Source organism: Lissotriton helveticus, chromosome 5_1, assembly GCF_964261635.1.
Source record: "Lissotriton helveticus chromosome 5_1, aLisHel1.1, whole genome shotgun sequence".
Taxonomy (NCBI): Eukaryota; Metazoa; Chordata; class Amphibia; order Caudata; family Salamandridae; genus Lissotriton; species Lissotriton helveticus.
The window spans coordinates 229,856,277-229,880,900 of NC_136065.1; the positions used below are offsets into that span (position 1 = coordinate 229,856,277).

The 24,624-nt window shown below is 41.8% G+C and overlaps 1 protein-coding gene across 1 annotated transcript in view; it reads right to left on the bottom strand.

The window, feature by feature from the left end:
* The window catches only part of CCDC183 (coiled-coil domain containing 183), a 309,578-nt gene that overhangs the window by 244,353 nt on the left and 40,601 nt on the right, over nt 1–24,624 (bottom strand). The window contains exons 4-8 of the mRNA XM_078640859.1: nt 22,276–22,443; nt 20,551–20,655; nt 15,676–15,798; nt 13,726–13,842; nt 11,861–11,927 (exon numbers count right to left, since the gene is read on the bottom strand). Of these exons, the coding sequence (XP_078496985.1) occupies nt 11,861–11,927; nt 13,726–13,842; nt 15,676–15,798; nt 20,551–20,655; nt 22,276–22,443 (580 nt within the window). The remainder of the gene's footprint in view (nt 1–11,860; nt 11,928–13,725; nt 13,843–15,675; nt 15,799–20,550; nt 20,656–22,275; nt 22,444–24,624) is intronic.

Sequence of the window (24,624 nt, forward strand, 5' to 3'; positions counted from 1 at the left end):
CTTTAAAAAAAACCTAACATATAACATTTTAAATATAATTATATACTTACCAATACTTACGTTGTAATGGTATGCGTTGTAAAAGTACATGCGTTGTAAAAACATGCGTTGTAAATAAATGCGTTGTAATGGTATTAGCGTTGTAAAAGTTCCGTTGTAATGGTAGTGCGTTGTAAAAAATGCGTTGTAATGTGTGTTTACCCACCCAGAATACTCTTCAACTATGTGGGTGGGCTTGAATTGGAGGCATGGATCCGGTATCAGAAAATACTTTAATGGCAAGGAGCAACCCAGTAAATAAAACCAAATCATCAGGCAGACCTACCAACAATACTACCAGTCTGGATAATAACAGGAACATTCTTGTGCTCAAAGGAAAAACAAGTGGGAGCATAAACCGGTCAAACAAACTACATGTCCCAGAAGTCTATATATAAAAGAACATAGCGACTTCCTGTTAGCAATTCTACATATGGAAAAATGTTTTGGAACTGAGAAGACAAATCAGGCCCTGTGAAGAGGCATGTAATTTAAGTTGGAAAACGTGAGTAAATGCGCAACCGACAGCTGCAAATAAAGCTACTGCCTGATAAGAAAAGAAGTTACACAACGTACGAGAGATTTAATATCGCTCTGGTTTTCCTTCATTGCTTTAGGAACGGGTTGCAAATCAACCTCGTTCAACCTAGCCCAAACACCGAGCTCCGAGCTCCAGCGCTGAATGTTATGCAAACAGCAGTTTAACCTCAAACCACGACGAAGGTTTACACAAGTAAGCGTTTTTTGTTGTAATGGCAGCCTGTGCTTAAGAATCAAATGGAAGGAATTTGCGTTTAAAGATTAGATAAAGAGTTGCATGTTTTCTCCGGTTTTGTTTTTAGATAATAAACCCTTGAATTGGACTACAAACCAGGGGGCATATTACCAAGCAATAGCGATAATTATCGCTATGCATGGTTAGCGGCTAAAATAATATCGCCGCACTCCGACGATTTTTACCGCTGAGATACCTTGATATTATCAAGGTTTATCTCAAAAGCGGTAAAAATCGGCCGAAATGCATGAATATCGCTGTAAAGTCAGCGATATTCATGCATTACTGAGCAAATGCTCTTAGCCATGTTATCCACCTACCATTGGATAACATGGCTAAAAACTGCTCTGGGCAGGCGTTAGCTTTTGGAGATAATTATTTCCAAAAGTAGGTAATAGGAGATAGCGATGTTAGCGACTGTTTCCAGTCGCTAACATCTTGGCACGCCCACTTTGCATGTCATTAGCGATAAATATCGCTGACATGCAAAGTGGCCCCAAGATGATCGCTATCTCCTACTAGCTGTCGCTAACTGGTGTTAGCGACAGCTAGGTAATAGGGCGATAGAATTATCGCCGCCTTAGCGGGGAAAAATTCCCGCTAAAGCAGCGATAAGGCCCTTGGTAATATGCCCCCAGATTCGCTGATGACCAACATAATTGGGAACCATTTTAGAAAGGACACTGAGTGAATGCAGTAAAATCTTGGTGTAAATAAAAGTCTATAAACAAGTAAGCAGAATAAATAATAATACCGGTTATCTTTTAGAAACAAAGACTAATTTATGGGCAATAAATTCAAGGAAATCAATACTCCTGTTCCTAATACAAAATGCCATTTTGTATGCTCGTGCAGAGGGAATGCAAGCTCCATTAATCACAGGTATTTTAGCAGTAATACACAATAATGTGTACTTACAGAGGCAGAGGGCCCAAGGCAGCATAATACAAATTCTTTTTGTTTTATTATTCCTCACAGATTACACCATGTACTTATCAGCCCTGATGAAAATCCCTAAAATCGCTATGGGATTGGAAACGCGTCGGCTTTTGCTTTAAATCCAGAAGGGTGTATGAATCAATCCATAGTTCTGAAGAGGGTCCAAGCAATGTATAAACCCGCACAGAAACCTAGATAATCACCCCCTGAAAGTTTTCTCTGTTTAAAAATGTGTTTAGCCAAGTAAAAGGTAGTTCACAGAGAGCGTTTTTGTCTCACTAAAAAACTTGAATTGTACAGGTGTATCCTTTTTTGACGCACTGTATCTTTTTTTGTTTGACTTAGTTATATGTTGTTCACAATTACTTGTTTAGTCACATTGATTTGTATACTTTACATGTCACAGCTATTCTATTCAAATGTTGTGAGGTGTATTTTTGAATGCCTTATGTTTTTCACAAAAATGAAATGAGTGCATAAAATTGACATGATTAAATGCTAAATGTAAAGCATTGTACAATGACTAAATACTTTGCTACGTAGTCTGTTCGAATAAATAACAGCCTATCAAACTGGCGGCAGGGTAACTTTTTTGTCGCTTATAACCACCTTGGCATAAGAAGCCCCCTCCTCCGTAGCCACAGTTGGCGGAGAGAGCATTCCAGTATCTGGAGAAGTGTCCTGTCCACTGGCTTCCCAATACCAGTCTAACTGCTCTGCAGAGTCATCCTGGTGTTCCAAAATGTTCATAGACCCCTCCCATTCCTCTCCCAAGCCTAACACATCCTAAAAGTGTTCAGGCCCCTGGGTTCAATCAGCACCGGAATCGGTGTCGAGCGGCGTCATTCTGACTCCGTGTCATCGGGGATAAGGATGGGTCAGGCATCACCAGGGGGCACCGGCTCCACCGACTTCGGGTCAGACGCCGGAGGAGGTCGCGATGGCACAACCATTGTCAACCTGGATAGGATCGCTGAGGCCCCACCGGCGCCGTGGCTGGAGCCTCCTGCGTTGAATCTGATGGGGCCCCTTCTGACCCTGATGGCCCAAGGGCTCACCAGAGGGGTCGGCCAGCTCAAATACATGGCCTCGTAAAATATTTTAATCTGAGTGGGAGTTGCTCAGGCTCCCGGAAAGAGAGGGAGGTGCGAAATCGACCTGGCTCCGAAGAACCGTGCCTACAGCGTCAGTGCTCCTTACCTATTTGTGGACAGACGACAGTCGAGGAAAAGAAGAAGTTCGCTCGGACTTCTTCTTCTTCTTGTGCCTCTTCCCCGAGTGTCCTGAAGACCTTGTGTGGGACGAAGAGGACTATGGGCTCCGGGAGAGGTCCTGCGATCTCCTCTTCTTCGATCTTGACCAGGAACTCCGAGGAGTCTCGCTGGGCGGTGTTTACTGCCGAGCTGCAAGGAGCTTCATAGCCTGTTCCCGCAAAGCCTTCGGAGCAATAAGCCAACAGTCCGAGCATGACTTCGAATTGTGGTCGTGCTCGAGGCACCAGAGACAGACAATGTGGCGGTCGGTAACCAACATCATGCAGTGGCAGGCACCAAAACGGCTTGAACCCTGTCTCCCTTGAAGACATCCTCGCACACAAAGTTGGAAAAAATTCCGACTTCGACAAAAAGTCGAGAAAATGTCTGTCAAAAAAGAGACAATGGGGTAGCTCTTCCTGGACCGGCACTTAACTGGCGTGGAAAGAAAAGAACTGACGTCCTCGCGCCTGGGCGGCGCCTATATAGTTACTGCGATGTCATAACTGATGCTAACGATGCCACCGACATCACGCAGAGCCGAATGTAGCCACCCGATCGCAAGCGCAAGTAACATTGCTCAGCAAAAGTTTCCAGATCCAGCCCGACTCCTGTGAAATTCAAAGGTAAGGAATCTGTAGCTAGAAATCTAGAAAGCTAGATATGTTATTATTTTTCCTAAATTTGAAAAAGATCCAAAGAAAGGGGATAGTATATGGATGAACTGTCAAGAGGGATTCCTGGATCTTCAAGATATTCAAAAAATATTCTAGACTTGGCTGTGGAGGCAAGACTTGAGGGTGCGTAAATTGACGCTTTGATCCTTTCTAATTCTTCTCAAAGGGGCATTTTACAAGCTGCTATCGCCTCAGGAATGTTACTTTTACTGACGTTCCTGTGGCGATATGGGCTTTGCCTTATTTATAAGCCAGTGTAAAGCCACTTAACGTGGCTCAACGCCGCATTGTAAATAAGGCACCCTTTCACGCTATACTTAGTGTGAAAGGGGTGGGCAATGGGTGTTGCAGTGGGCGTTCCACCGCAACACCTATTCAGTTTTACGCTGCCCCATATTTACAAGGGTGGCGTAAATATGAGGCAACGCCTAAATAAAATAAAAACCAGGGGAAACCTGGTCTTACCCAGGCGAAATGAGGAGAAATAATCTCTCCTCGTTTTTGCTGTCTCCATGTGTGCTGCTGTGTGCAGCACATATAAAAACAGCAAAACACCATTGATTGTTTATGTGCAGGAAGGTATCCCTTCCTGCGGATCTATGATGTTACAACGCGTTATTTTACAACGCAGACCGTTACATCGCAATTTTTACAACGCAGGAACCATTACAATGCAAACCTTTACAACGCATGTCATTACATAGCAGATGCTATTACAACGCATGGCATTACATCGTAAGTATAGGTAAGTATACCTTTTTAAAAAAAATGTAATTAAGTTAATTTAATTAAATTAATTTAATTAAAATACATTTTAAAATAGTAATTATTTTTATTTAATAAATTTAAATTTATTTATTTAAATTAATTTTAATAAAAATTGTAATTAATTTTATTTAATTAATATAATTAAATTAATTTAATTTAAATATTTTTTTGATTGTAATTAAATTAAATTATTTAAAATAATGTATTTAATTTAATTATTTTAATTAAGAAATGTAATTAATATAATATAATTAATTTAATTTAACCTAAATACACCCCTGTACCCTAAAACCCAAACCCTGCCCTGAAACCTAAAAACACCCCTGTACCCCAAAACACAAACCCTACCCTGAAACCTAAAAACACCCCTGTACCCCCAAACCCTACCCTGAAACCTAAAAACACCCCTGTACCCCAAAACCCAAACCCTACCCTGAAACCTAAAAACACCCCTGTACCCCAAAACCCAAACCCTACCCTGAAACCTAAAAACACCCCTGTACCCCAAAACCCAAACCTTGCCCTAAAACCTAAAAACACCCCTGTACCCCAAAACCCAAACCCTACCCTGAAACCTAAAAACACCCCTGTACCCCAAAACCCAAACCCTGCCCTAAAACCTAAAAACACCCATATACCCCAAAACCCAAACCCTGCCCTGAAACCTAAAAACACCCCTGTACCCCAAAACCCAAACCCTACCCTGAAACCTAAAAACACCCCTGTACCCCAAAACCCAAACCTTGCCCTAAAACCTAAAAACACCCCTGTACCCCAAAACCCAAACCCTACCCTGAAACCTAAAAACACCCCTGTACCCCAAAACCCAAACCCTGCCCTAAAACCTAAAAACACCCATGTACCCCAAAACCCAAACCCTGCCCTAAAACCTAAAAACACCCCTGTACCCCAAAACCCAAACCCTGCCCTAAAACCTAAAAATACCCAAACACCCCAAAACATATACCTCAGTACCCCAAAACATATACTCCTATACTCATACTTATTTTAAAAATTACTTAAATTAATAAATTTAATTTATAATATTTAAATACATTAATAAATATTTTTATTTATTTTTATTTATAATTAATAATAATTAAATCAATTATATAATATTAAATAAAATAAAAAAAATGATATACTTACCAATATTTACGATGTAATGGTATGCGTTGTAATACCATCTGCTATGTAATGCCATGCGTTGTAATGGCATCCGATGTAATGGATCCTGCGTTGTAATAGCTGCGTTGTAACAGCATTACGACGTAAAAGTTGCGTTGTAAGTGATACACACCCCTTCCTGCACATAAACAATCTTTTTTTTTTTAAATGACGAGTTGCAACTTCTATGTGTGCTGCATCAAATAGCACACAAAGAAGTTTCAAAACACCATTTCAGATTGTTTATGTGCAGGAATGGACACCTACTTGCACATAAACAATCATTCCCCTCAACACAGGCACCTAGTGCAACAGTTTCTTCGTTGGCGCTTGCAGCTGAATTAGTGCCAGCACAGGGGGAAACGCAGGCTGCACCATATTCTTGTAAATAAGGTGCAGTCCTGCGTTTCAGAAGGGGCAGAGTGCGGCGGTCATCCAAGGAGTCAGACACAGCGCTCCGCAATTCCTTATAAATAGGCCCCAAAGTGTCATAGGTTTGTTAAGCAATGCTAATTTTACCATGTCTCAGGAGTGATGCAATGTCCACTTGAAGGTTGATCCTAAATTAGGAAATGTAACAACTAAGGAAATGGGACAAGACGCTAATGACCTTCTATTGGTGACTGTTTCATAAAAGAACTTCAATTTATAAGGCTCAATTTCTGTTAAGAAGGATTTTTCAATCCAAAGTTTTTGAAAAGAGCCGGCAAAGGCAGGAGCTGCTTTGATGGCCGCTAATTTTGAAGAGGAAATTATAAAAAAAAAAGGCTCCAATGAAATTCAGCAAGAATTGAAGCCACTATTTTCCCTCAAAGAAGTAAAAACTTGAGGTACAAAGGGTATTGCAACAGCAGAATCCAGACCCAGGAAAGAATTTTAGATTCAGGTCTTCCTCCTTCTTCTTTCCTACCCACTCTGCAAACTATCACTTCAGAACAATGGGTATTGCACCCAAGTCAAGGCTATTGCATAAATCTTTACAATCATCCAGTCCAAACTGTTTTACCTCAACCCCTAAATTTCTCCAAGGATCAAGCACTGTTAGTGTCTTAAAATGTGGACTCTCTCCTTTTAAAGCAAGCAATACAAGTCACTTCTTTCGATCCTTTGGAATTCTTAAGCACATTTTTTCTAGTGTGGAAGAAAAACAAAATGATTTGGCCTGTTATCAACCTCAAGACCTTCAACAATTTTGTCATGTGCCCTCATTCCAAGATTAAAACAATTGTTTATCTCTGGGATTCTTTACTCAAGAAAGATCGGATAGTCTGGTTGGTCCTCCAGAATGAATACCTTAGAATTCCAATATATACTTCGTACTGGAGGTTCCTACAATTCCAGTGGGGAAACGCCTTTTTATGGTTCAAGACTCTCCCATTCCATTTGCCATCAGTGCCTTAGTGCTTCACCTAGGTCATGAGACCAGTGAATACCCATCAATGAGCACAAGTCATAAGGTTAATGTTCTGTTTGGATGACTTTCTTCCTACTAGTTCAAGACAGAAACATTTTGCTTTCTCAGGTAAACTACTTCCTCCAGATATTGCAGAATCTGTGATTTCTCATAAACAAGGAAAAGCCTTGCCTGATTTTATTAAAGCAGATGGAAGTTTTGGGTTTCTATATTGAGTCAATTTTACAACTTCCACATGAAAAGGTCTCTCTGAAAATAATGAGATTCAATGGATCCAAATGAATGTCCACATTGTCCCTCAGGCATTTAGCTCGAATAGTGGGTCTTCAAGCCTTTTCAATACAGGCAATTATTCCGTGACCACCACTTCATCGTGCCCAGCAAATGTTAAAGACTCGTCATCTCTGGAACGGTCTATGTGATTCAGATATAATTCAGTTAGATCAGGAATTCTGATCGGAACTACACTGGCAGTTAAACTACCTGCACAGATGAAACATGAGAGCAATTTTTTCTACCAGTTCAGATTTTGTATTAGAATCCGATGCAAGTCAGACTAGTTGGGGACCAAGATATGGTAAGTCCTTGACTGGTGGTACATGGTCACAAGAGGAGTCATCTCCGCACATAATTTGTTTAGAGATTCTTGCAGTTTCTTTTGCAATAATCCTTCACAAAAACAAAGTAAAGTGCTCTGTTCTGGCACAAATGTACAATCTGTAGCTGTAAGGTACATACATCATTTGGGAGGAACAAAGTCAAAGCCATTGGTAGAACTGGTACAAAACTTTTGGAAGTTATGCCTTCAGAGGCAGATTTCAGTTCAGGAAGAATACCGCTAAGGCAATCTTAGCACAATTGCAGATTGGTGCTCCAGACATCTTCAGGATGTCAGTAATTGGTGTGTTTATCCTAGAGTTTTCAAGAAGCTTTTTGCCAATATTGGTCCCCTTACAACAAACCTTTTTGCTTCCTGTATAAACTCTCAGCTCACTTTATTTTACAGTTGGAGACTGGACACTCACGCTCTGGTAACAGACACCTATCTTCAGGAGGTCAGGATTGGTTCTTTCCTCTAAACTATGTCTTTCCTCCTTTTATCATGACATATTTGAGCTCAGATGGGTTGTCAAAAAGCAACCCTAATGCTAATCACTCCTAAATGGCAAGGGCTGCCTTGGTTCCCTACTGTCATGGAGTTATCAATAAATTGCTCTGTCATCATACCTTCTTTTCCTAGCTGACTAATCAATTCCCAGGGCCAACAACAAAACATGTTTCTCTATCAATCCATGGTACTGGTAGCATGGAAGATTTCGAGTCAGCCTGGAAAACCCCTGGAATTTCAGCAGAGGCTGCTCAGTTTATCCGCCAATCATGGGCCTTAGGGACTACTAAACGCCAAAAGTCCACTTGGATGGTATGGAGTAGCAGATGCTTGAACAGGGGTGCAGATCCCTTTTCAGCTGATGTATTTCTGATAGTACGTTTCCTGGCATCTTAAGCCTCTCACAAAAAGGCGTATATAACTATCAGCACCTACAGGTCAGTAATTTTGGCAATGCATGCAAGAGTGGATGGTTAACCTGTCAGGTAACACACTCTGATTTGGCGACTGTTAAAGGGAGCAACATTTTCTTAACCTATTTTGCCAAGAATAATCAGATTTGGGATCTAATCTAGATTCTAAACTTATTCATGCAATGGCCTAATAATCCATTTTAAACTCAAAACTTTTTGTCTGCAAAATTGACTGTTCTTGTATGTTTGGTTTCTCTATATCGACTGTCTGACATCAAAGCTCTAGGTGTCCCATCAATCCAACATACTTCTTTCAGTGTCTAATTTTAAGTCCTAAAACGGGCAAAAATGTATTTATCTTCAGTTTTTATCCCTACTTTCCTCGTCAACCTAAGCTGTGTATGGGAAACTATTGAAAGAGTATATTGTGAGAATATCCGACATGAGATCGTCTTCTTCTGCCTAACTCATTATTTCATTTATAAGACCTCATAAACCAGTTTCTTCTCTCATTTTGGCCTGCTGGGTGAGACGGCGAAAGAATTTGGTACTCACTCCACAAGGGTATCTAGGACCTCAAAATACTGGAGCATGTTTAGAGGCCATTTTTAGGTCGACTGACTCATTCAATGTTTTCACCTTCAGAACTTTTTATTTAAAAACAATCCCTCATGTGATTAATTATGTTGTGCCTATGTTTTAAATGAGCATAAATAGGAATATCTGGTCTTGTAATAAAATGGAAATTTTCTTAGCTTTAGTGAAAGAAAGTCTTGATTTTGTTTAAGACATGGAGGCAAGTATTATCCGGCCACTTCTATATTTCTTTACCCTCCCTTTTCTTGTTGGAGTACCAACCACATACAGCTAATACACAAGGAAGGATGTCACTGACAACTGCCACTTGACAAAACGTCTTCCCTACTCTCAAATGGAAGTTGCTCCTAATTCAGTTTAACTCTTTGCACAATCAATAGAGACTGGTTAGTGTGGATCTAAAAAGACACCTTTTTAGGTCGAGCATTCGAGGCTTCTTGTATATACGTTAGTATATACTTTAAATACTTATATATGTATGTACTTTGTGGGCTCTGGAGATCAGCCGTAGGACTTGTCTGCTTCCGCTTAGGGACTTTTTTCTGTTCAACAGCCTCTATTTAAATGTCTTAATAAAAAATGATCAGCAGAGATCAGTAAAATACCAGAATTGCTTTCTTCTTAGGGACTTTTTTTAAATTTTCTGGCAACTGCCTCTATTTAATGTTCTTGATAGAAAAAACGACCAGCAGAGGTCAGTACAATACCAGAATCACTTTAGCATTCTCTATATTCCAATCCATAGAAATTGTCTTCGATGAGCACCCGTATACAATAATATTTTTTTCAACTCTTGTATTTTCTGTGATATGACCACCAAAGACCCTGATTTTATATTGAAAACAGAGATTTGGACTACACAATTTCCCGCTGAAAGGCAATATTTCTCTCCATGTGTTCCCATACCTGCCCTGTCAAGCAGATTGGTGCTTGTTTTCCCTCCATGTTAAAGAACAGTAGATGTTTCAGCACCCAGGCTAATGTGCTGCATAGCTAAATACATATAAGGTCCCAAAGGCGAGACCGATTGCATTGCAAATGCTTGTTACATTTCTAATAGCTTTTAGTGTTATTCAGGTTACTGTTCCTATGTTGCAAATATTTGATCAGTTGAGGCTAGAAAAGAGAACGTGTTGCTCCCAGTCAATAGATTAATAGGTGTCCTTACTACTGATTATAACTTGCCATTATGACATCACTATGTAGTCTTTCTTCAATATTTATGGGGACTGTAGTACTTTGAATGTTGGCTGCTGTTAAATTAAAAGACAAAAAGCATGCATAATACTCCCCTCCATGTCTTCAATAAAAATCAAGGCTTTCTTTCACTACAGCAACGAAAATCTTAATTTCACTTTAAAGCTACGCTAAGACCACCACACGCCCAGAATGCAGGAGAGTGACAGTCCCTTAGTCATGTTTTTCAGGCTCATTGAAGAAGGATCCTTAGAACAGGACTCTCACCTTGCATTTTAAATTTTCAGAGCTTTCTCATTGAAATCGATGCACGAAACCTTTGTGTGATGCATTTTACTCTTTTTTTAAACATATTTGACGACTACGCTTTATGTCACTGTCTTTAAAGCCGCTGCTCTCTGACTGGAGGTTTGTGGAGATGGAGTCAGGGTACCATTCACCCAGACCTGTCTGCTGCTTTCCTTACAGAGAGCCCCTCACAATCGTTATGGCATGCACATAGAAGTATCAAACGTGTGACTTGGATCCCTGTAATGGTGCTGGTTTTCAGTCAGTTTCTCACCATTATTTTGCCCCAACTGCAGATGCCTTCACACGAGTCAGTGCTCTGGTATCCCGCATACAGTCAAAATGATTGATTGTTTATGACTATTAAAATAGATTGCCTGGATAGAGAGCAAATAGATAACTTATCCTACATGTTGCAAACATGCATGCAATATGTCTAATGACGACCATTTATCACGTCAATGATGCCAGTTTCCAGTGTTTGCTCATTTGTGAACATATACTGAAACTCAGGCTGCTGGCCACAATAATGGCCAATGGCAGCTCATAACGTACATTATCCACCAATCACTTTCCACCAAATAGCCTTTCTATTTGTTGTCTTGAAATGATTTGAGCTCACCCCGGTGGCATTTTACAGGACTGCCAAGGCTGGACTGGGGAAGCAAATAAGGCCTGGCAAGAATGATCCAACAGCCCGCTCCTTAAATCTCCTTATCCAATCTCTTTCTTTCCATCCATCCATTCTGCCCTCTCCTTTTCTCCTCTCTCTCTTCTCCTTCTCTGATTGCTTTCTCTCTACTTTCCCCTCCTGCTCTCCCTCTCTTTCTCTCTCTCTTGAAGCCTCTCTGTGTTTGTTGCAATCAACCTCATGAAGCTGGGGAAAGTGGCACCAGGAGTGGCATGTGCCCTAAAGAGCAGTCTACAGAGGCTCCAGCCCACTGGGATATGCCAGGTGGAATAAAAGGCCCGTCCTGCCCTGAGTGCAGTTGGTAGTCAACACGACTCACCTTTTAAGGCTTTACAAGTTAATTACAGTTATCCTTGATGTTGAGAGACTTTGAATCTGCCAGATGTACCACATAGTGGAAAATACAAGTTTTGAGTTAAATGCATTCTGTAATTCTGATTGGGCTATTTTTCTGCACTACCTCAATGTTCTTAATAAGAGTTAACATTTTTAGTTCTCCTTTGGATAATGTAGGTGGCTGAAGTTGATATTTACCTTGGACTGGATTTTCTCGACCTAGCAGCGACTCTAATTCCACATTCATTACTTTCTTGGGCCCTTCCTTAAAATTAAAAAAAGAAAAAAAATATGAATAATTAGCAATAATAATCAGTAGTAATAACAATAACATGGGTGGTAAGAGAAAAAATAAAGAATCACTGGGTAAATACTATGAAGTTGGGTATGTACATGAGAAAGCAGGAGGGATCAAGCAGACAGAGCGGGTACCAGGGTTAAGGAAATTTGGGGCAGAGGGAGAAAAAGTAGAGCACTAGACACATTGTTAGAATGAGAAGGAAAAATGGTGCCAATGGGGATGAATTTGTGCAAAAGCCCCATGATCCTTTCTAGGGAGGTATATAATGATCAGTAGCTGCCAACAATGTAATTGTCTCATTTTTAAACAAACACATTTTGTGTAAAAACACTAGTAAACACTTTCATTTGTTTAAAAAAAGGAAGCTTGTTCCACAATTTTTGGCGAAAATATGGAAAATACGGTTTACGCCCCAAGAAAAAAAAGTGTCAAATAAACTATCGAATTATTATTGCTGTAGCCAGTGTCTAAAGTAGTACGAGACCTAAGTGCTTGGAGTTTGTGGAGGCGGGAGATCACACATTCCTAGAAAAAAGTATGGGACCAAAGAAAAGGGGGGTCAGTGAGAGTAAAGAGAATAGGACAATGGAATGAGGATGAAGTGTTGGCGCAACGGAATGAGGATGGCATTGGGAAAAAAGTAACCAAAAGATGTGGGTGGTCAGCAAGTGAGAGTACAGTGGAGTGAAGGATGTGAAATCTCCCTCCTTCTTAAAGAAAAAGAAAAAGCAGGATACAGTGAAGCAAAGAGAAGGCTATGAAGTGAAATGACCTAACAAAGGAAACAAACTTTTAATTCAGGGGGTAAGGTGGAAGAGAAATAAGGGGGGGATTCAAGGGAGTCCTTTTCCAAAAAAGGCAGAAAAACTATTGAAACGTGTTAAAAAAATCTATCTAAATTTAAATTTATTTTTGCCATGAAAGGCATTAATTAGGCTGTGTATTTCAGCCTCATGAATGCCATTTATTTTGAGAAATTAGATATAGTAGTCTAACAAGAAGAGTCGTCAAACTAGGTTCCATCAAGTTTTGTTTTCTCCAATTTCACCTGCAATAAGAAAAATATGTGGTCTTATAACAACATCACTTTTGGCTTTTTGCTTTTGCCTTCCATTACAAAACTTAAATAACTGGAGGATTATTAACAAATAAGTAGCCTCATACTAATGAGGGAATCCTTTTGTCTATGCACTTGCGATATTCTACACATGCAGGAGCACATGCAAAATGCAGCTGAGTGAGCCCTTTACTGAAGTGGTAGACTGTTAGTATATCAGGGAACTGTTTGGGTGGGGAAAGACCTCTCCCTGGGCTCCTACTTCACAAAGAGTGGGACAGTCAGAAACGGCAAACCCGGTGGATTTCATGATGGACACCAGCCCATCCAGGGGTCTTGCACCTGATTGGTAATTGGTAATCAACCCTCTTGTGTCCCAGACATTCCGCAAGCCATTCCCATTCCCAACCACCGCACTGTACATAGATCGCTGCCGCCATGACAGCAGATAAGGAATAGTGGCTACACTGGGAAGTGATTGAGCTAGGCCAAGCCTCTCACTTTACCGGAGCTGCTCTTCTGTGCACCAGCCTGTACTAGAGGGTCATACAGGCTTGGAGAAGCAGAACTGTTATTCAGAGAAGAGGCTGCTGAAAGCTGTGGAGGATCTCGTGATTTTAAGAGTGGGTATATCCCCCTGGAAGGAATTTCTATAACCTCCACTATAGATTGCAAGGATCAGACTCTGAAAACAGATGAACTCACGCGTCTTAGGTGCTGCTTGTCCACGAGGTCCTTCAGCATCCTCCGCTGCCAGTTCATTGTGTTCTCCCGGGTTTTTCGGTCTTCAATGTACCTCTTCTCCATCTCACTGAGCTCCGACTAAACAATATCAATAGCAAAGATGACACCAAAGTAAATCAGGAAAAGCAGAATGAAGAGAGGAGAAAGAGCAGACAAAATGAAGGAGGAATAAGGCAATTTAAGGCCAATTCTAGTTTACAACCCATTAAGGTTAACGGAAACTAAAGGTATTGAGTAATGTTTGATTTTCACTTGCTTATACACTACTTATAACCACTATTGGGTATCTCAACCACTGGGCAACATGCTGAATTGATCACTCTAAGGGGCACATGCATCAACCTATTTAGGAAGTGCAAACGGTGCGAATCGGTAAATTCGGCCGTTTGCACTTCCTAAATACGTTTTTGGGATGCATCAAACACCTTTTCAAAATTCGCATTTTTTGCATTTCTTAAAAATGCGAATGAATTTAAGGAATCGCATTTGTGCAATTCCTTAAATGCAATGCATTAATTAAAAAAAAAATGCGAATTTTGAAATTGGAAGTGCAAATTAACACGAGGTTGACCCTCGTGTTAATTTGCGAAAATCTTTCAAAATGCAAAAAAATGCATATTTTACACTGTCATGTTACAGACACACATGTCCTTAGGAAGTTTGAAACATGCACTTCCAAATACATTTCAGGGGTGGTCCTTTGGACCCCCCCCTGCACCCTTGGAATGCATCAACAAATTGCGAATTCGTAAATGCCTTCCCATTGACTCCTATGGGCCTTTCGGCCCATAGGAATCATTGGGAATTGCGAAAATGCACTTAGGAATTCGCTATTTATTTGAGATTCGGTAAAAATTGCGATTTTTACTGAATCACAAATAAATAGCGAAAAAAATGATGCATAGCATTTTGCAATTCTTAATTTGCGATTCGGTAATTTTCGCAAATTAAGAATCGCAAAACCTATGAATGATGCATGTGCCCCTAAGCTTTTTCCTGTAAGTTATTTCTCCCTGTTCACTGATTTACCTCTCTTTTTGTTCATTCCAGCATCCCGACAAGCGGGGTAACCACATTCCTGTGTAAATCGTGCAGCCATCTTTGACTTGTGAAACTGGCTGTTGCTGCCATGTCTCCGTCTATTGATATACATCTTGTGTTAAGCACAGATTGGCTAGCTAATTATTGATTAATATTTTAATATTTCAAATATAGGTGTTGTGAGGTTGTAATAACCTCCCTTTACCAGTCAGTTTTCACACATATTGATCTGGCAGCCATGACTGACACATTGGGAATCACAAAAAAACAAGGACTATTTTCCATAGGGAAATGGGTAGTTTCTGTCTTTAAAAATAATGATAAATAGAAGTGACAGGCTTAGTTATCTCGAGGATTGGTCTGTTTAGAAGTAAATGACACATATGGGATACATAGCATAGAGAGAGCATAGACAGAGATGGGGATTAGACAGGAAGTGATAGAAGGAAGGAGAGTAAGTGAGAAGGTAGGGGAAAGAGATTATGGTATCAAGAAGATGAAAAAAACATAAAGATACAAGTAAAGATTTATGAATGAATAAGAGGTTGAGTAAACATGGAAAGATAAGTGAATGGGAATGAAGACGTATGGCAAGTGGGAGGTGTGGGAATAAGAAATAAAAGAAACGTGATCAGATCGAAGGGAACAGAAGAGTGTAAGAAATAAGGCAAAATCACAGTATGGGCATTCAAATCTGGAAGGATACCAAAGAATATAGATGACAATAGGCAACCAAAACAAAGTACGCAGAGGTACGAAGAAGTAAAAGAGAAGGAAAATGGAGAATAGAAGTGGCGCAAGTAAAAAAGGAAATATGGTAAAGAATATATGGTCAAAGCATGAGAGCATTTTCTCCCTGGCAGTGCTTACCGTGATGGCGTCTCTGGCAATGCTGGCTTCATCTGCCATGCTGGTCATTGTCGCCAGCTCATGGCTGTAAGAGTTCACCGTGTCTGCCATCACTCCCAGGCTCCCGGGGAAATACAGCACTTCCTGGAGGACATTTTAGAAACATAGGCATTACACAGCATGAAGAAAAGTGTGGGAGCTATGCAATTTCCGTGGATATAAGATCTACTATTGCTGGAAGAAACTGTTATTTGAGACTGACTGATTTTCAGTGTTGCCGCATTCAACCCAAGCCTAGCTAAGCCATTCATAACAATATAACCATTGTAAAGTCATATGTTCAGTTGGTCCCACAAAATGTTTTTGCAGATCTGGCCACTAATATAATTTTGCATGTGGAAGTCAGTTCTGCTAACTGCTATATGGGGTATTCAAGGAACAGCTAAACCAGGCTCAGCAATAAACTTATAACATTTTAGTTTCAATGGGTTATTTAAGGTAGTGAACTATATGCATCAGGGCACCCCTAACGCGAAATGTTGTTACAATTTTTTGCTACCTGGTGAATGGTTCGAACGAGACAATTGTTTTAGCATTGAACACTATCAGTGTCTGTGATTTGCATCCCATTGCATCAATATTCAATAAGCGGGAGAGATGGCAGGTCACCATCAGTTTTAAATCTGCGTGGTTGCCTTGAAGGCTAGTAGGAACCACTGATATCCTAGTTGCCTCCTTGAAGGCTCTCTCCTCCAGTGTTTGTTTCATCTGTATCTACCAGTCTCCCAATATCCCATCCTCACTTTTAGACCCCTTTATTAGTATTTAGTCGTTGAACTACCTCTTTCCTTTGACCACTGAGTTGTTTAAGGTAATCTGATAACTTGGCTTGACTGTACTAATATTACAGCTTCACAAATTTTTCAGAATAGCGTGAAAGCCTTAAAGTGATAACATCTATTACTCACCCCAGTAGGAATATTCTGGATTACATTTGTGTCTGCAAGGAAAGTAATTCTGCCTTTACTCCTCTGAAACTAACATGTACACATATTTATTTATTTATTTATATTCTTATAACGCGCCTGAATCAGCCCCGAAGGGTTATCTCCGCGCGTGGCTCCTGAATGAGAGGGATAAATCATATTAAGGGGATGACAGAGAGAGAGGTCAGGTTAACCAGATGTTAATAAGAAAGTTTTTAGTTTCTTCCTAAAGGAAAAAAGATTGGAGATTTGTCTCAGCTGCGGTGGTAGAGAGTTCCACAGCAGGGGGCCTTTTAAGGAGGGTGCTCGGCCTCCCTGTCTTGCTCTGGTAACTTTCGGTATATGTAGCAACATAGTGTTGCTGGATCGCAGAGCACGTCCGGGAGAATAGAGGAAAAAAATATCTTTTAGATATTTGGGACCAGACCCATAAATACACTTATGCATAATGCAGCAGAGTTTAAAACTCACCCTCTGTTGCACTGGGAGCCAGTGAAGGTGGCAAAGGAGAGGACGGGAAGGGGTACGGGGGGGAGCATTCAGGATAAGTCTTGCCGCAGTGTTCTGCACCACCTGCAGTCTGCGTAGTTGTTCATGGTTGGCGGAGCTAAGTAGACTATTGCAGTAGTCTACCCGCCCAAGGATTAGAGCCTGTACCAGCGTTTTCCTATGGATGTTCGGTAGGAAAGGGAAGATACGCCGTAAGAGACCAATAGTGCGGAAACACGTTCCCGCGACCTGGCTGACATGATCTTTCATAATCAGATTTTGGTCCAGGCGTACCCCCAGATTTTTGATGGTCTGTTTGGGCGATGGGACTGGTCCTAGCTCAGGTGGCCACCAATCCGGCGACCATAGCAGGGTGGCCCCTCCAAACAACATGACCTCCGTTTTGGTCACATTGCACTGGAGGAAGTTCTGGGCCATCCAACCAGCCACCGCTCTCATGCCATTTTGAAAGGATTGCATGACTGCAGGTGTGATGGTTTGAAAGGGAAACAACAGCTGAGTATCGTCAGCGTAGGAAATTGGTGAGAACCCATAAGATCTAATAATCTCAGCCAAAGGGGCCACATATACGTTAAATAACGTGGGGCTTAAACATGAGCCCTGTGGCACACCTTTGGTAAGCTTCCTGCAGACCGATTTATGGGAGCCTAATTTGACACCCTGTTGTCTGCCTTCAAGAAAGCTTTCAAGCCATGCAAGAGCGGTCCCCCTTACTCCCGCTCCCTTCAGACGGTCGAGAAGAATTTTATGCGACACCGTGTCGAAGGCAGCGGACAAATCCAATAGCACCAGAATCACTGAGCTCCCCCTGTCCAGTGACATTCTGATGTTATCTGTCACTGACAGGAGGGCTGATTCGGTGCTATGGTTTGGCCTAAAACCAGATTGCGAGTGGTCTAGGCCGCCCGCTGCCTCGATGTAATTCGACAGGTGTGCATTTACATGTTTCTCGACCATCTTGCTGTAATACGGCAGAAGGGAGATGGGACGGAGGTTGGAAAGTTCCGTCCACGGGAGAGCCGCATTCTTGCGAATAGGGTTCACCACTGCAATTTTCCATTCAGTTGGTACTTTTCCCTCTTTAAGAGACTGATTGATTACATCCTGAATGTAAGGGGCTAACAGGGTAGGGAGGGAGGTTAAGATTTTAACAGGGATGAGATCATCCGGCGAACCAGATTTTATTTGGGTCATTATGGTGTAGAGCTCATCAGTGTTAATAGGAGGAAATGTGGTTAATGTAAGGTTGGCATTTCTGCTGGGGGAGGAGACATTCAGAGTATCGCTATTTAATTGGGATACTAACATTTTTTCATGGATGGTCTCTATTTTGTTTTCAAAGTATAATGAGACTTCATCACATAAACTTTGTGAGAAGTCATCTGGACTTATACAAGCCATAGGTTTTACGAATGTTTCCAAAATCCTATACAATTCTTTCGGAGAATTTCCGGCTTCAATGAGCTGTTGGGCAATGTTATTTTTGCGGGCAGCTTTAATGTGTTTGTAGTAATTAGTTTGAGCTGCTCGATGTGCCTTATTGTTCTCCTCCGTACTTTGGGGAAATATTTTAAGTTACTATTCAGTGTAACTCCAAGGAAGGAATTAGTCCCCTCTTTCGTGAAGTTATTGCAACTACGTATGCCGATACTTTTTCAGAGGGTCCTAATGAGAGTTGGAAACCCACCTAAAAGGTCTTACTGAAGTGATTGCAACCGAGTGCCTTGCTCAAATGTAAAAAGAAGTCCTGGGCCTGGTTCACAAACAGCTAGCAGAATAGAAAGCAAGTCCACTGAGCTCTTTAACTGCTTACCATCACTCCTATGACAGAGTGGTGTAAAAATATTTGAACTTTGGGCAGGCATGGTTAAGACTGTTGCATAGTTGGTTGATCCTGAGCTGTGCTGCTTGAAGGTTTTAAAGAGTTATTTTTGTCTTAAAAGCATTTGCATTGCTTTATCAAGCAGGGTAATATATTATGGCGTATATTATTACGTGCAGGAGGTGAGCTAGGGAATTATACTAGATATGTGGTTCTGTGTTATCTCTTCTTTCTGATTTCAATAATGGGCAGAGAAGAGAACATGCAGAATAACTGGAATTACTAGGTGCAAGTGCAATGACGGTTAGGGAATTCAGAGAAGTAAGCAGCAAACTACAGTACTTATTTCACGCTAAACTCAAGCTTTCAGACTTCTTCCTACACCCTTCAATTAACTCTTAGCAAGGCTTTAAAGGCTTCCCAATTTCACATGTTTGCATTCACATCCTGCTCTTATGACATTCTGATGTGGCTCAGTATCCTAAAACGGAAATGGATATTCTACGAATTCTGCTTGCGTTACGGGTCCTCATTTTCTTGTTGTATGGTTGTCTTTATCACTTACCCATTTCTTTTCTCAAATTACATATCTGAGAGAGATCACTGTGAACGAGGTTCTGAGGATTGTTCAATTGTTGCACAGGGCGTGTTTGATTTATTGGCAGACACCCATGTGTTGAAAAGGCTTTAAAGTCCCAGTTGACGAGTTAAAATGTATTGTTACCAGATCCTCTAGCATTGCCATATGGGTTATTAAAATGCTACTGAACTGGAGTGGAGAAAAATTTATTCCAGTTGTATATTGAAACTGGCTATTAGTGCATAATTGGATCCGTTGGTTTCTTTTGAAAAACAGTAGAATGTTATCCATTTTGCCAGTGGATATATACCATCCAATGTCCAAAACAAATATGTTGCATCTGGATCTAACTGGTCAACTGGAGGTTTCACCGGGGCTGATTAGCATTGTGTATTGAAACCAGGGCCGGACTGGCTACTGGGCAGTTGTGTGTGCTGCCGTGCTGGGGGCTAATTTAGTTGATGGGGACCTGCGTGTGCAAAACGAAATTCGTTTTGCTTTTTTTATTTCAAATCGCATCAACGAAATAAACCCCCACCACAGAGAAATTAGCCCCTAGCTCTGCAGCACACACAACTGCCCGGTAGCCAGTCCGGCCCTGATTGAAACTATTCTGCATAACCTATACAGTGCAGCAAAGTGGGATGTGTACTTATCATACCACACCACAATGATAGCACCAGTACATCTGATAAGAGGGCCCATGCCATGTGTAACCCCTCAGTCATAACTGTCCTTGCTTTTTAGCCAATCACACTTTGCATGATGTGTCTTTTAAGCCTACACATATGATGGGAAAAGTGAAACTGCAAGTCCAAGAGTACTGCTTGAAATTTGAAAAGCAGGACTGGTGGACGTCTCATGAGTGGCAGCTTGGCAACTGTGTGCCAGCTCTGTCTAAGACGAGTACAGTATCCGTGGTGTCATATGCAAGGAGGACAAAGGTGACATGGCACCTTTTTTGATTATTATTGAAGTGCTACAGATGGATCACTTACCTCCTTCAAGTAATCCAAGATTTTCAGGTATGTTCGATGGATGGCATTGGCAGCAGCCAGCTTGGTCTCCACCTTCTCAATGCTATTCTCTAGCTGACGGATTTGCTGCAAGAAAACAAAATTATCCTTCCAAGCTGTGCAAGTCCCCAGAGATAGAAGCAAAGAATTGCTGCATATTGGTGTGTTTCAAGTTTATATGAATCATCTGGCCTCGCTAATGGCTTGTGAAAGGTGGGGTCTGGTTTTGTTGTGCCTGATTTGGAGTGCTTTATGGCATTGTGCAATCTAGAGACCTTGAAACAAGGGCGTGTTGTTGATTCTAAGTACTTCTGGGAGTCCGTTTACAGCCAGCAATTTCAAGCTTACGATCGCCTCATCTGCAATTTGCACTATTACTACTTCTGGGTACTTGGGCTGATTGTCTTGCATGACTAGCGGTATTTGCCCAAGTACTTCTTAAAAATCATAATAACCCTCAAGCACAGGTTGTTCAGCATATCTTCAGTGATCATGCAGCTGTGGCATCTGCCAAATGCACGCTCCACTCTATACTGGACATGCCCTCTCTAAGGAATGTGTGGGTGTCCTTTATGGGCAGTAGCATACCTGCCTATCTCAACTACTGGTTAGAGAATAGCAGCCAAGGTTATGAAAAAGTAGATATTTTAGATATCAAAGAAATTGATTAAAACAGCCCACCCAAAAGTCTCTACAGGAGATTGGAACCAATTCACTCTGCAGGTAGAGAGATGTGCACTAGATTGAAAAAAGGGCTGGAAGATAGATTGAGAGGTGGTAGTGTTTTTAAGCACTTAAAGTGTTAGGCCACCTGCACTTTGTATTGTTTTTTAATAGGGCTTTTGTTTTATTTGTAGTGGTGAAGGAACTGGGATGTAAGATCTTGAAGGATGTCCCCTATACCTTGCATGTGCTGTTTCTGCTCTAATACGTAAGACGCCCTACGCGTTACTTTAAATCTACACGTCTGTTATGCCCAGACTAAGAAGACACACAAAATAAATATCTGGGAATACCTTTCCTCCCAACGTATCTCTGGGAAAGGGAGGCAAAAGAGAAATGTTATTGGGTGAAACCTGGCATGCAACGATTAAGCATCGCCTAACTTGAATATTTCAGGAGTGGATGTCTACTCTTTCCCATGAAGCCTTAGGAATGGTCCAGATAGACATAACCCCTTTTTGTACTTCTAAATCGCACTAATGGACTACATTTTTCATCTACGGGTGGAAGTGTTGGTGAGAAGGAGAGAGAGAAACTCAGATTCTTTTGTGCGCTCTGCAGAGAGAACCAGTTCTATGTTTTGCTGTGAATGTGTTGAGTCTTTTTACTGCTGGTTCAACATGCCTAGTGGAGAACATGGATTATTAAAGTCCAAAAAGAGTCATGTATTGCAGAACCACACGTCAAACCGGTTACGGAGGTGGAAGGTAACATTAGTCTATGTACTTATTCAAAGTTTACCGCAGATTAAGGAATAAGCAAAAATATTTTCCAATTAGTTGAAATGTCCTTGTTGACTTTTAATGGTATCCACTAATAACTTGTGACCTGAACAAAGTACACTTTTTCTTATCCTAAGAATTAAAGCCTGTTTATTACTTCCAGGTTGGGTTGATCATGGTGTGGAGGCCTTTTATCTGTACGATCCCCATAAGTTATCCCAACCCCGAAATATCTCTGTGGTGTTGCCCGACAGCTGCTCACCTGCTGCTCGGCGGAATCCGGCTTCTCCGCCAGCTGCATCAGCTTCAGGGTCTCCAGGAGGGAGTTCAGCTCGACCAGAGCGCGTTGTCTTTTCTTCACCTCATAGAGCAGCTTGTTGAGCACGTTCTTGCTGTCGAACACATATTTCTCCAAGGAATCTTTGGCTTGCTGGAGTAACACAACAAGAGGGTAAAGGCAAGTTAGCATTTGAGAGGCCAGATAAGAAGAGTCCGACTTGCTGATAAGGAGGGCACACCGAACCTCAACGTTGGTTTTATGGAGGAGAACAGAGAAAGAGAAGATGGCTGCCGAATCAAGACCCTCTCTCATCTCATCCATAAACACACCTGGGACAGCAGGGGACCCACAACCTCCACTCTTTGTGGGGGTTTCTTAGTACTCTACATCATCTCGAACCCCAAGTCGAGTACAGCATTTTTTTGCATAAAGTAACCATTAGGGGGCATATGTAGGAATTCCGGCGTTTGCGAATCGCAAACGGCCTTTTGGGATGTAGGTGCCACATAGCAAAATAAGGAATCGCAAAAGAACAAGTTACTTACCTTCGGTAACGCTTTTTCTGGTAGATACAATATCTGCCTGTGGATTCCTCACCTTGTGAATATCCCCTTGCGTCAGCAACATTCGGAAATTCTTTTTGTAGCTTCGCGCCGACGTGGATCCGGACTTCACAGAGGCACGGCACCGCTCGCGACTCCGCTGACGTCACCGACGCCTATAACAGGCCCACGCCGGCGTGATGACATCAGTTCCGCCCTTTTTTTCCGTGCCTTCGAGGCACAAGGACGGACCGATGACAGTAGACATATACACAGTATACGCAGTATAGAAATCAAGGTAACACACACAGTGTGAAGCAAATGCAATAAAACATTTGAAATAAACAAATCCTTGACCATAAAATAATACATTATAGAAACTTCTGGCATAGAAGAGTGGACAACGGGGAGGCGGGTGGGTCAGTGAGGAATCCACAGGCAGATATTGTATCTACCAGAAAAAGCGTTACCGAAGGTAAGTAACTTGTTCTTCTGATAGATACATCTGCTGTGTGGATTCCTCACCTTGTGAATAGAGTCCCACAGCAGTCCCCACTCCCGGAGGAGGGTGTCCACTCTTCTAGACCAGGAAATCCTGGAGGACAGAGCGAGCAAAATGACCATCCCTCCTCACCTCGGAATCCAAGCAGTAATGCTTCGCGAAAGTGTGGAGGGAAGACCAAGTCGCCGCTCTACAAATATCCTCTACAGGCACACCTCTAGCCAATGCTGAGGTCGAAGACTTAGCTCTTGTAGAATGAGCCCTTATACCCTCTGGTGGTTCCTTACCGGCCAAAGAGTAGCAGATCTTAATGCAGAGGACGATCCATCGCGACAAAGTCCTCTTATGGACCGCTCTTCCTTTCTTGCAGCCAGCAAAGCCAATGAAGAGCTGGTCGTCCACTCGACAGTCTTTAGTCCTGTCCAAGTAAAAAGACACCGCCCTCTTGGGGTCAAGACGGTGTAATCTCTCCTCCTCCTTGGAAGGGTGAGGGGGAGGATAAAAGGTAGGAAGGGTAATGGATTGACCAAGATGGAAAGGAGTCACCACCTTTGGCAGAAAAGCAGCCCTGGTCCTAAGAACCATTCGTTCAGCATGAATGGTCAGGAATGGGGGCTTGGAACTAAGAGCTTGAAGCTCACTTACCCTCCTTGCCGAGGTTATTGCAACGAGGAAAACCGTTTTAAAAGTCAGAAGCCTCATGGGACATTTGTGAAGAGGCTCAAAAGGAGCACCCATTAAAAATGTCAAAACTAGATTCAAATCCCACTGAGGCACAATAAAAGGGGTAGGAGGGAACTTATTAGTGAGGCCCTTCAAAAACCTTAAAACAATAGGAGATTTAAAAAGAGAGGGCTGGTCAGGCAAGCAGATAAAAGCCGACAGCGCAGAAAGATAACCCTTCACCGTGGCAACAGCAAGCCCCTGCTGAGCCAGAGAAAGGGCAAACTGGAGCACATCCGATAAATGGGCCCTCAAAGGGTCTATAGACTTCTCCCTGCACCAAGCAACAAATTTAGACCACCTATAAGAATAGATGGACTTAGTGAAGTCACGCCTGGCTGACAAAATGACATCCACCACATCGTGAGGGAGAGAAAAAAAAATCAGGTTGCCCCGTTCAATCTCCAGGCATGAAGGTGTAAGGTCTGGAGGTTGGGGTGTAGAACCTGCCCCTCCATCTGAGAGAGGAGGTCTGCCCTGAGAGGGAGACGGAGCGGCGGGTGAGAGGAGAGGTGGAGAAGGTCTGAATACCACACCCTTCTTGGCCAATCCGGGGCGATCAAT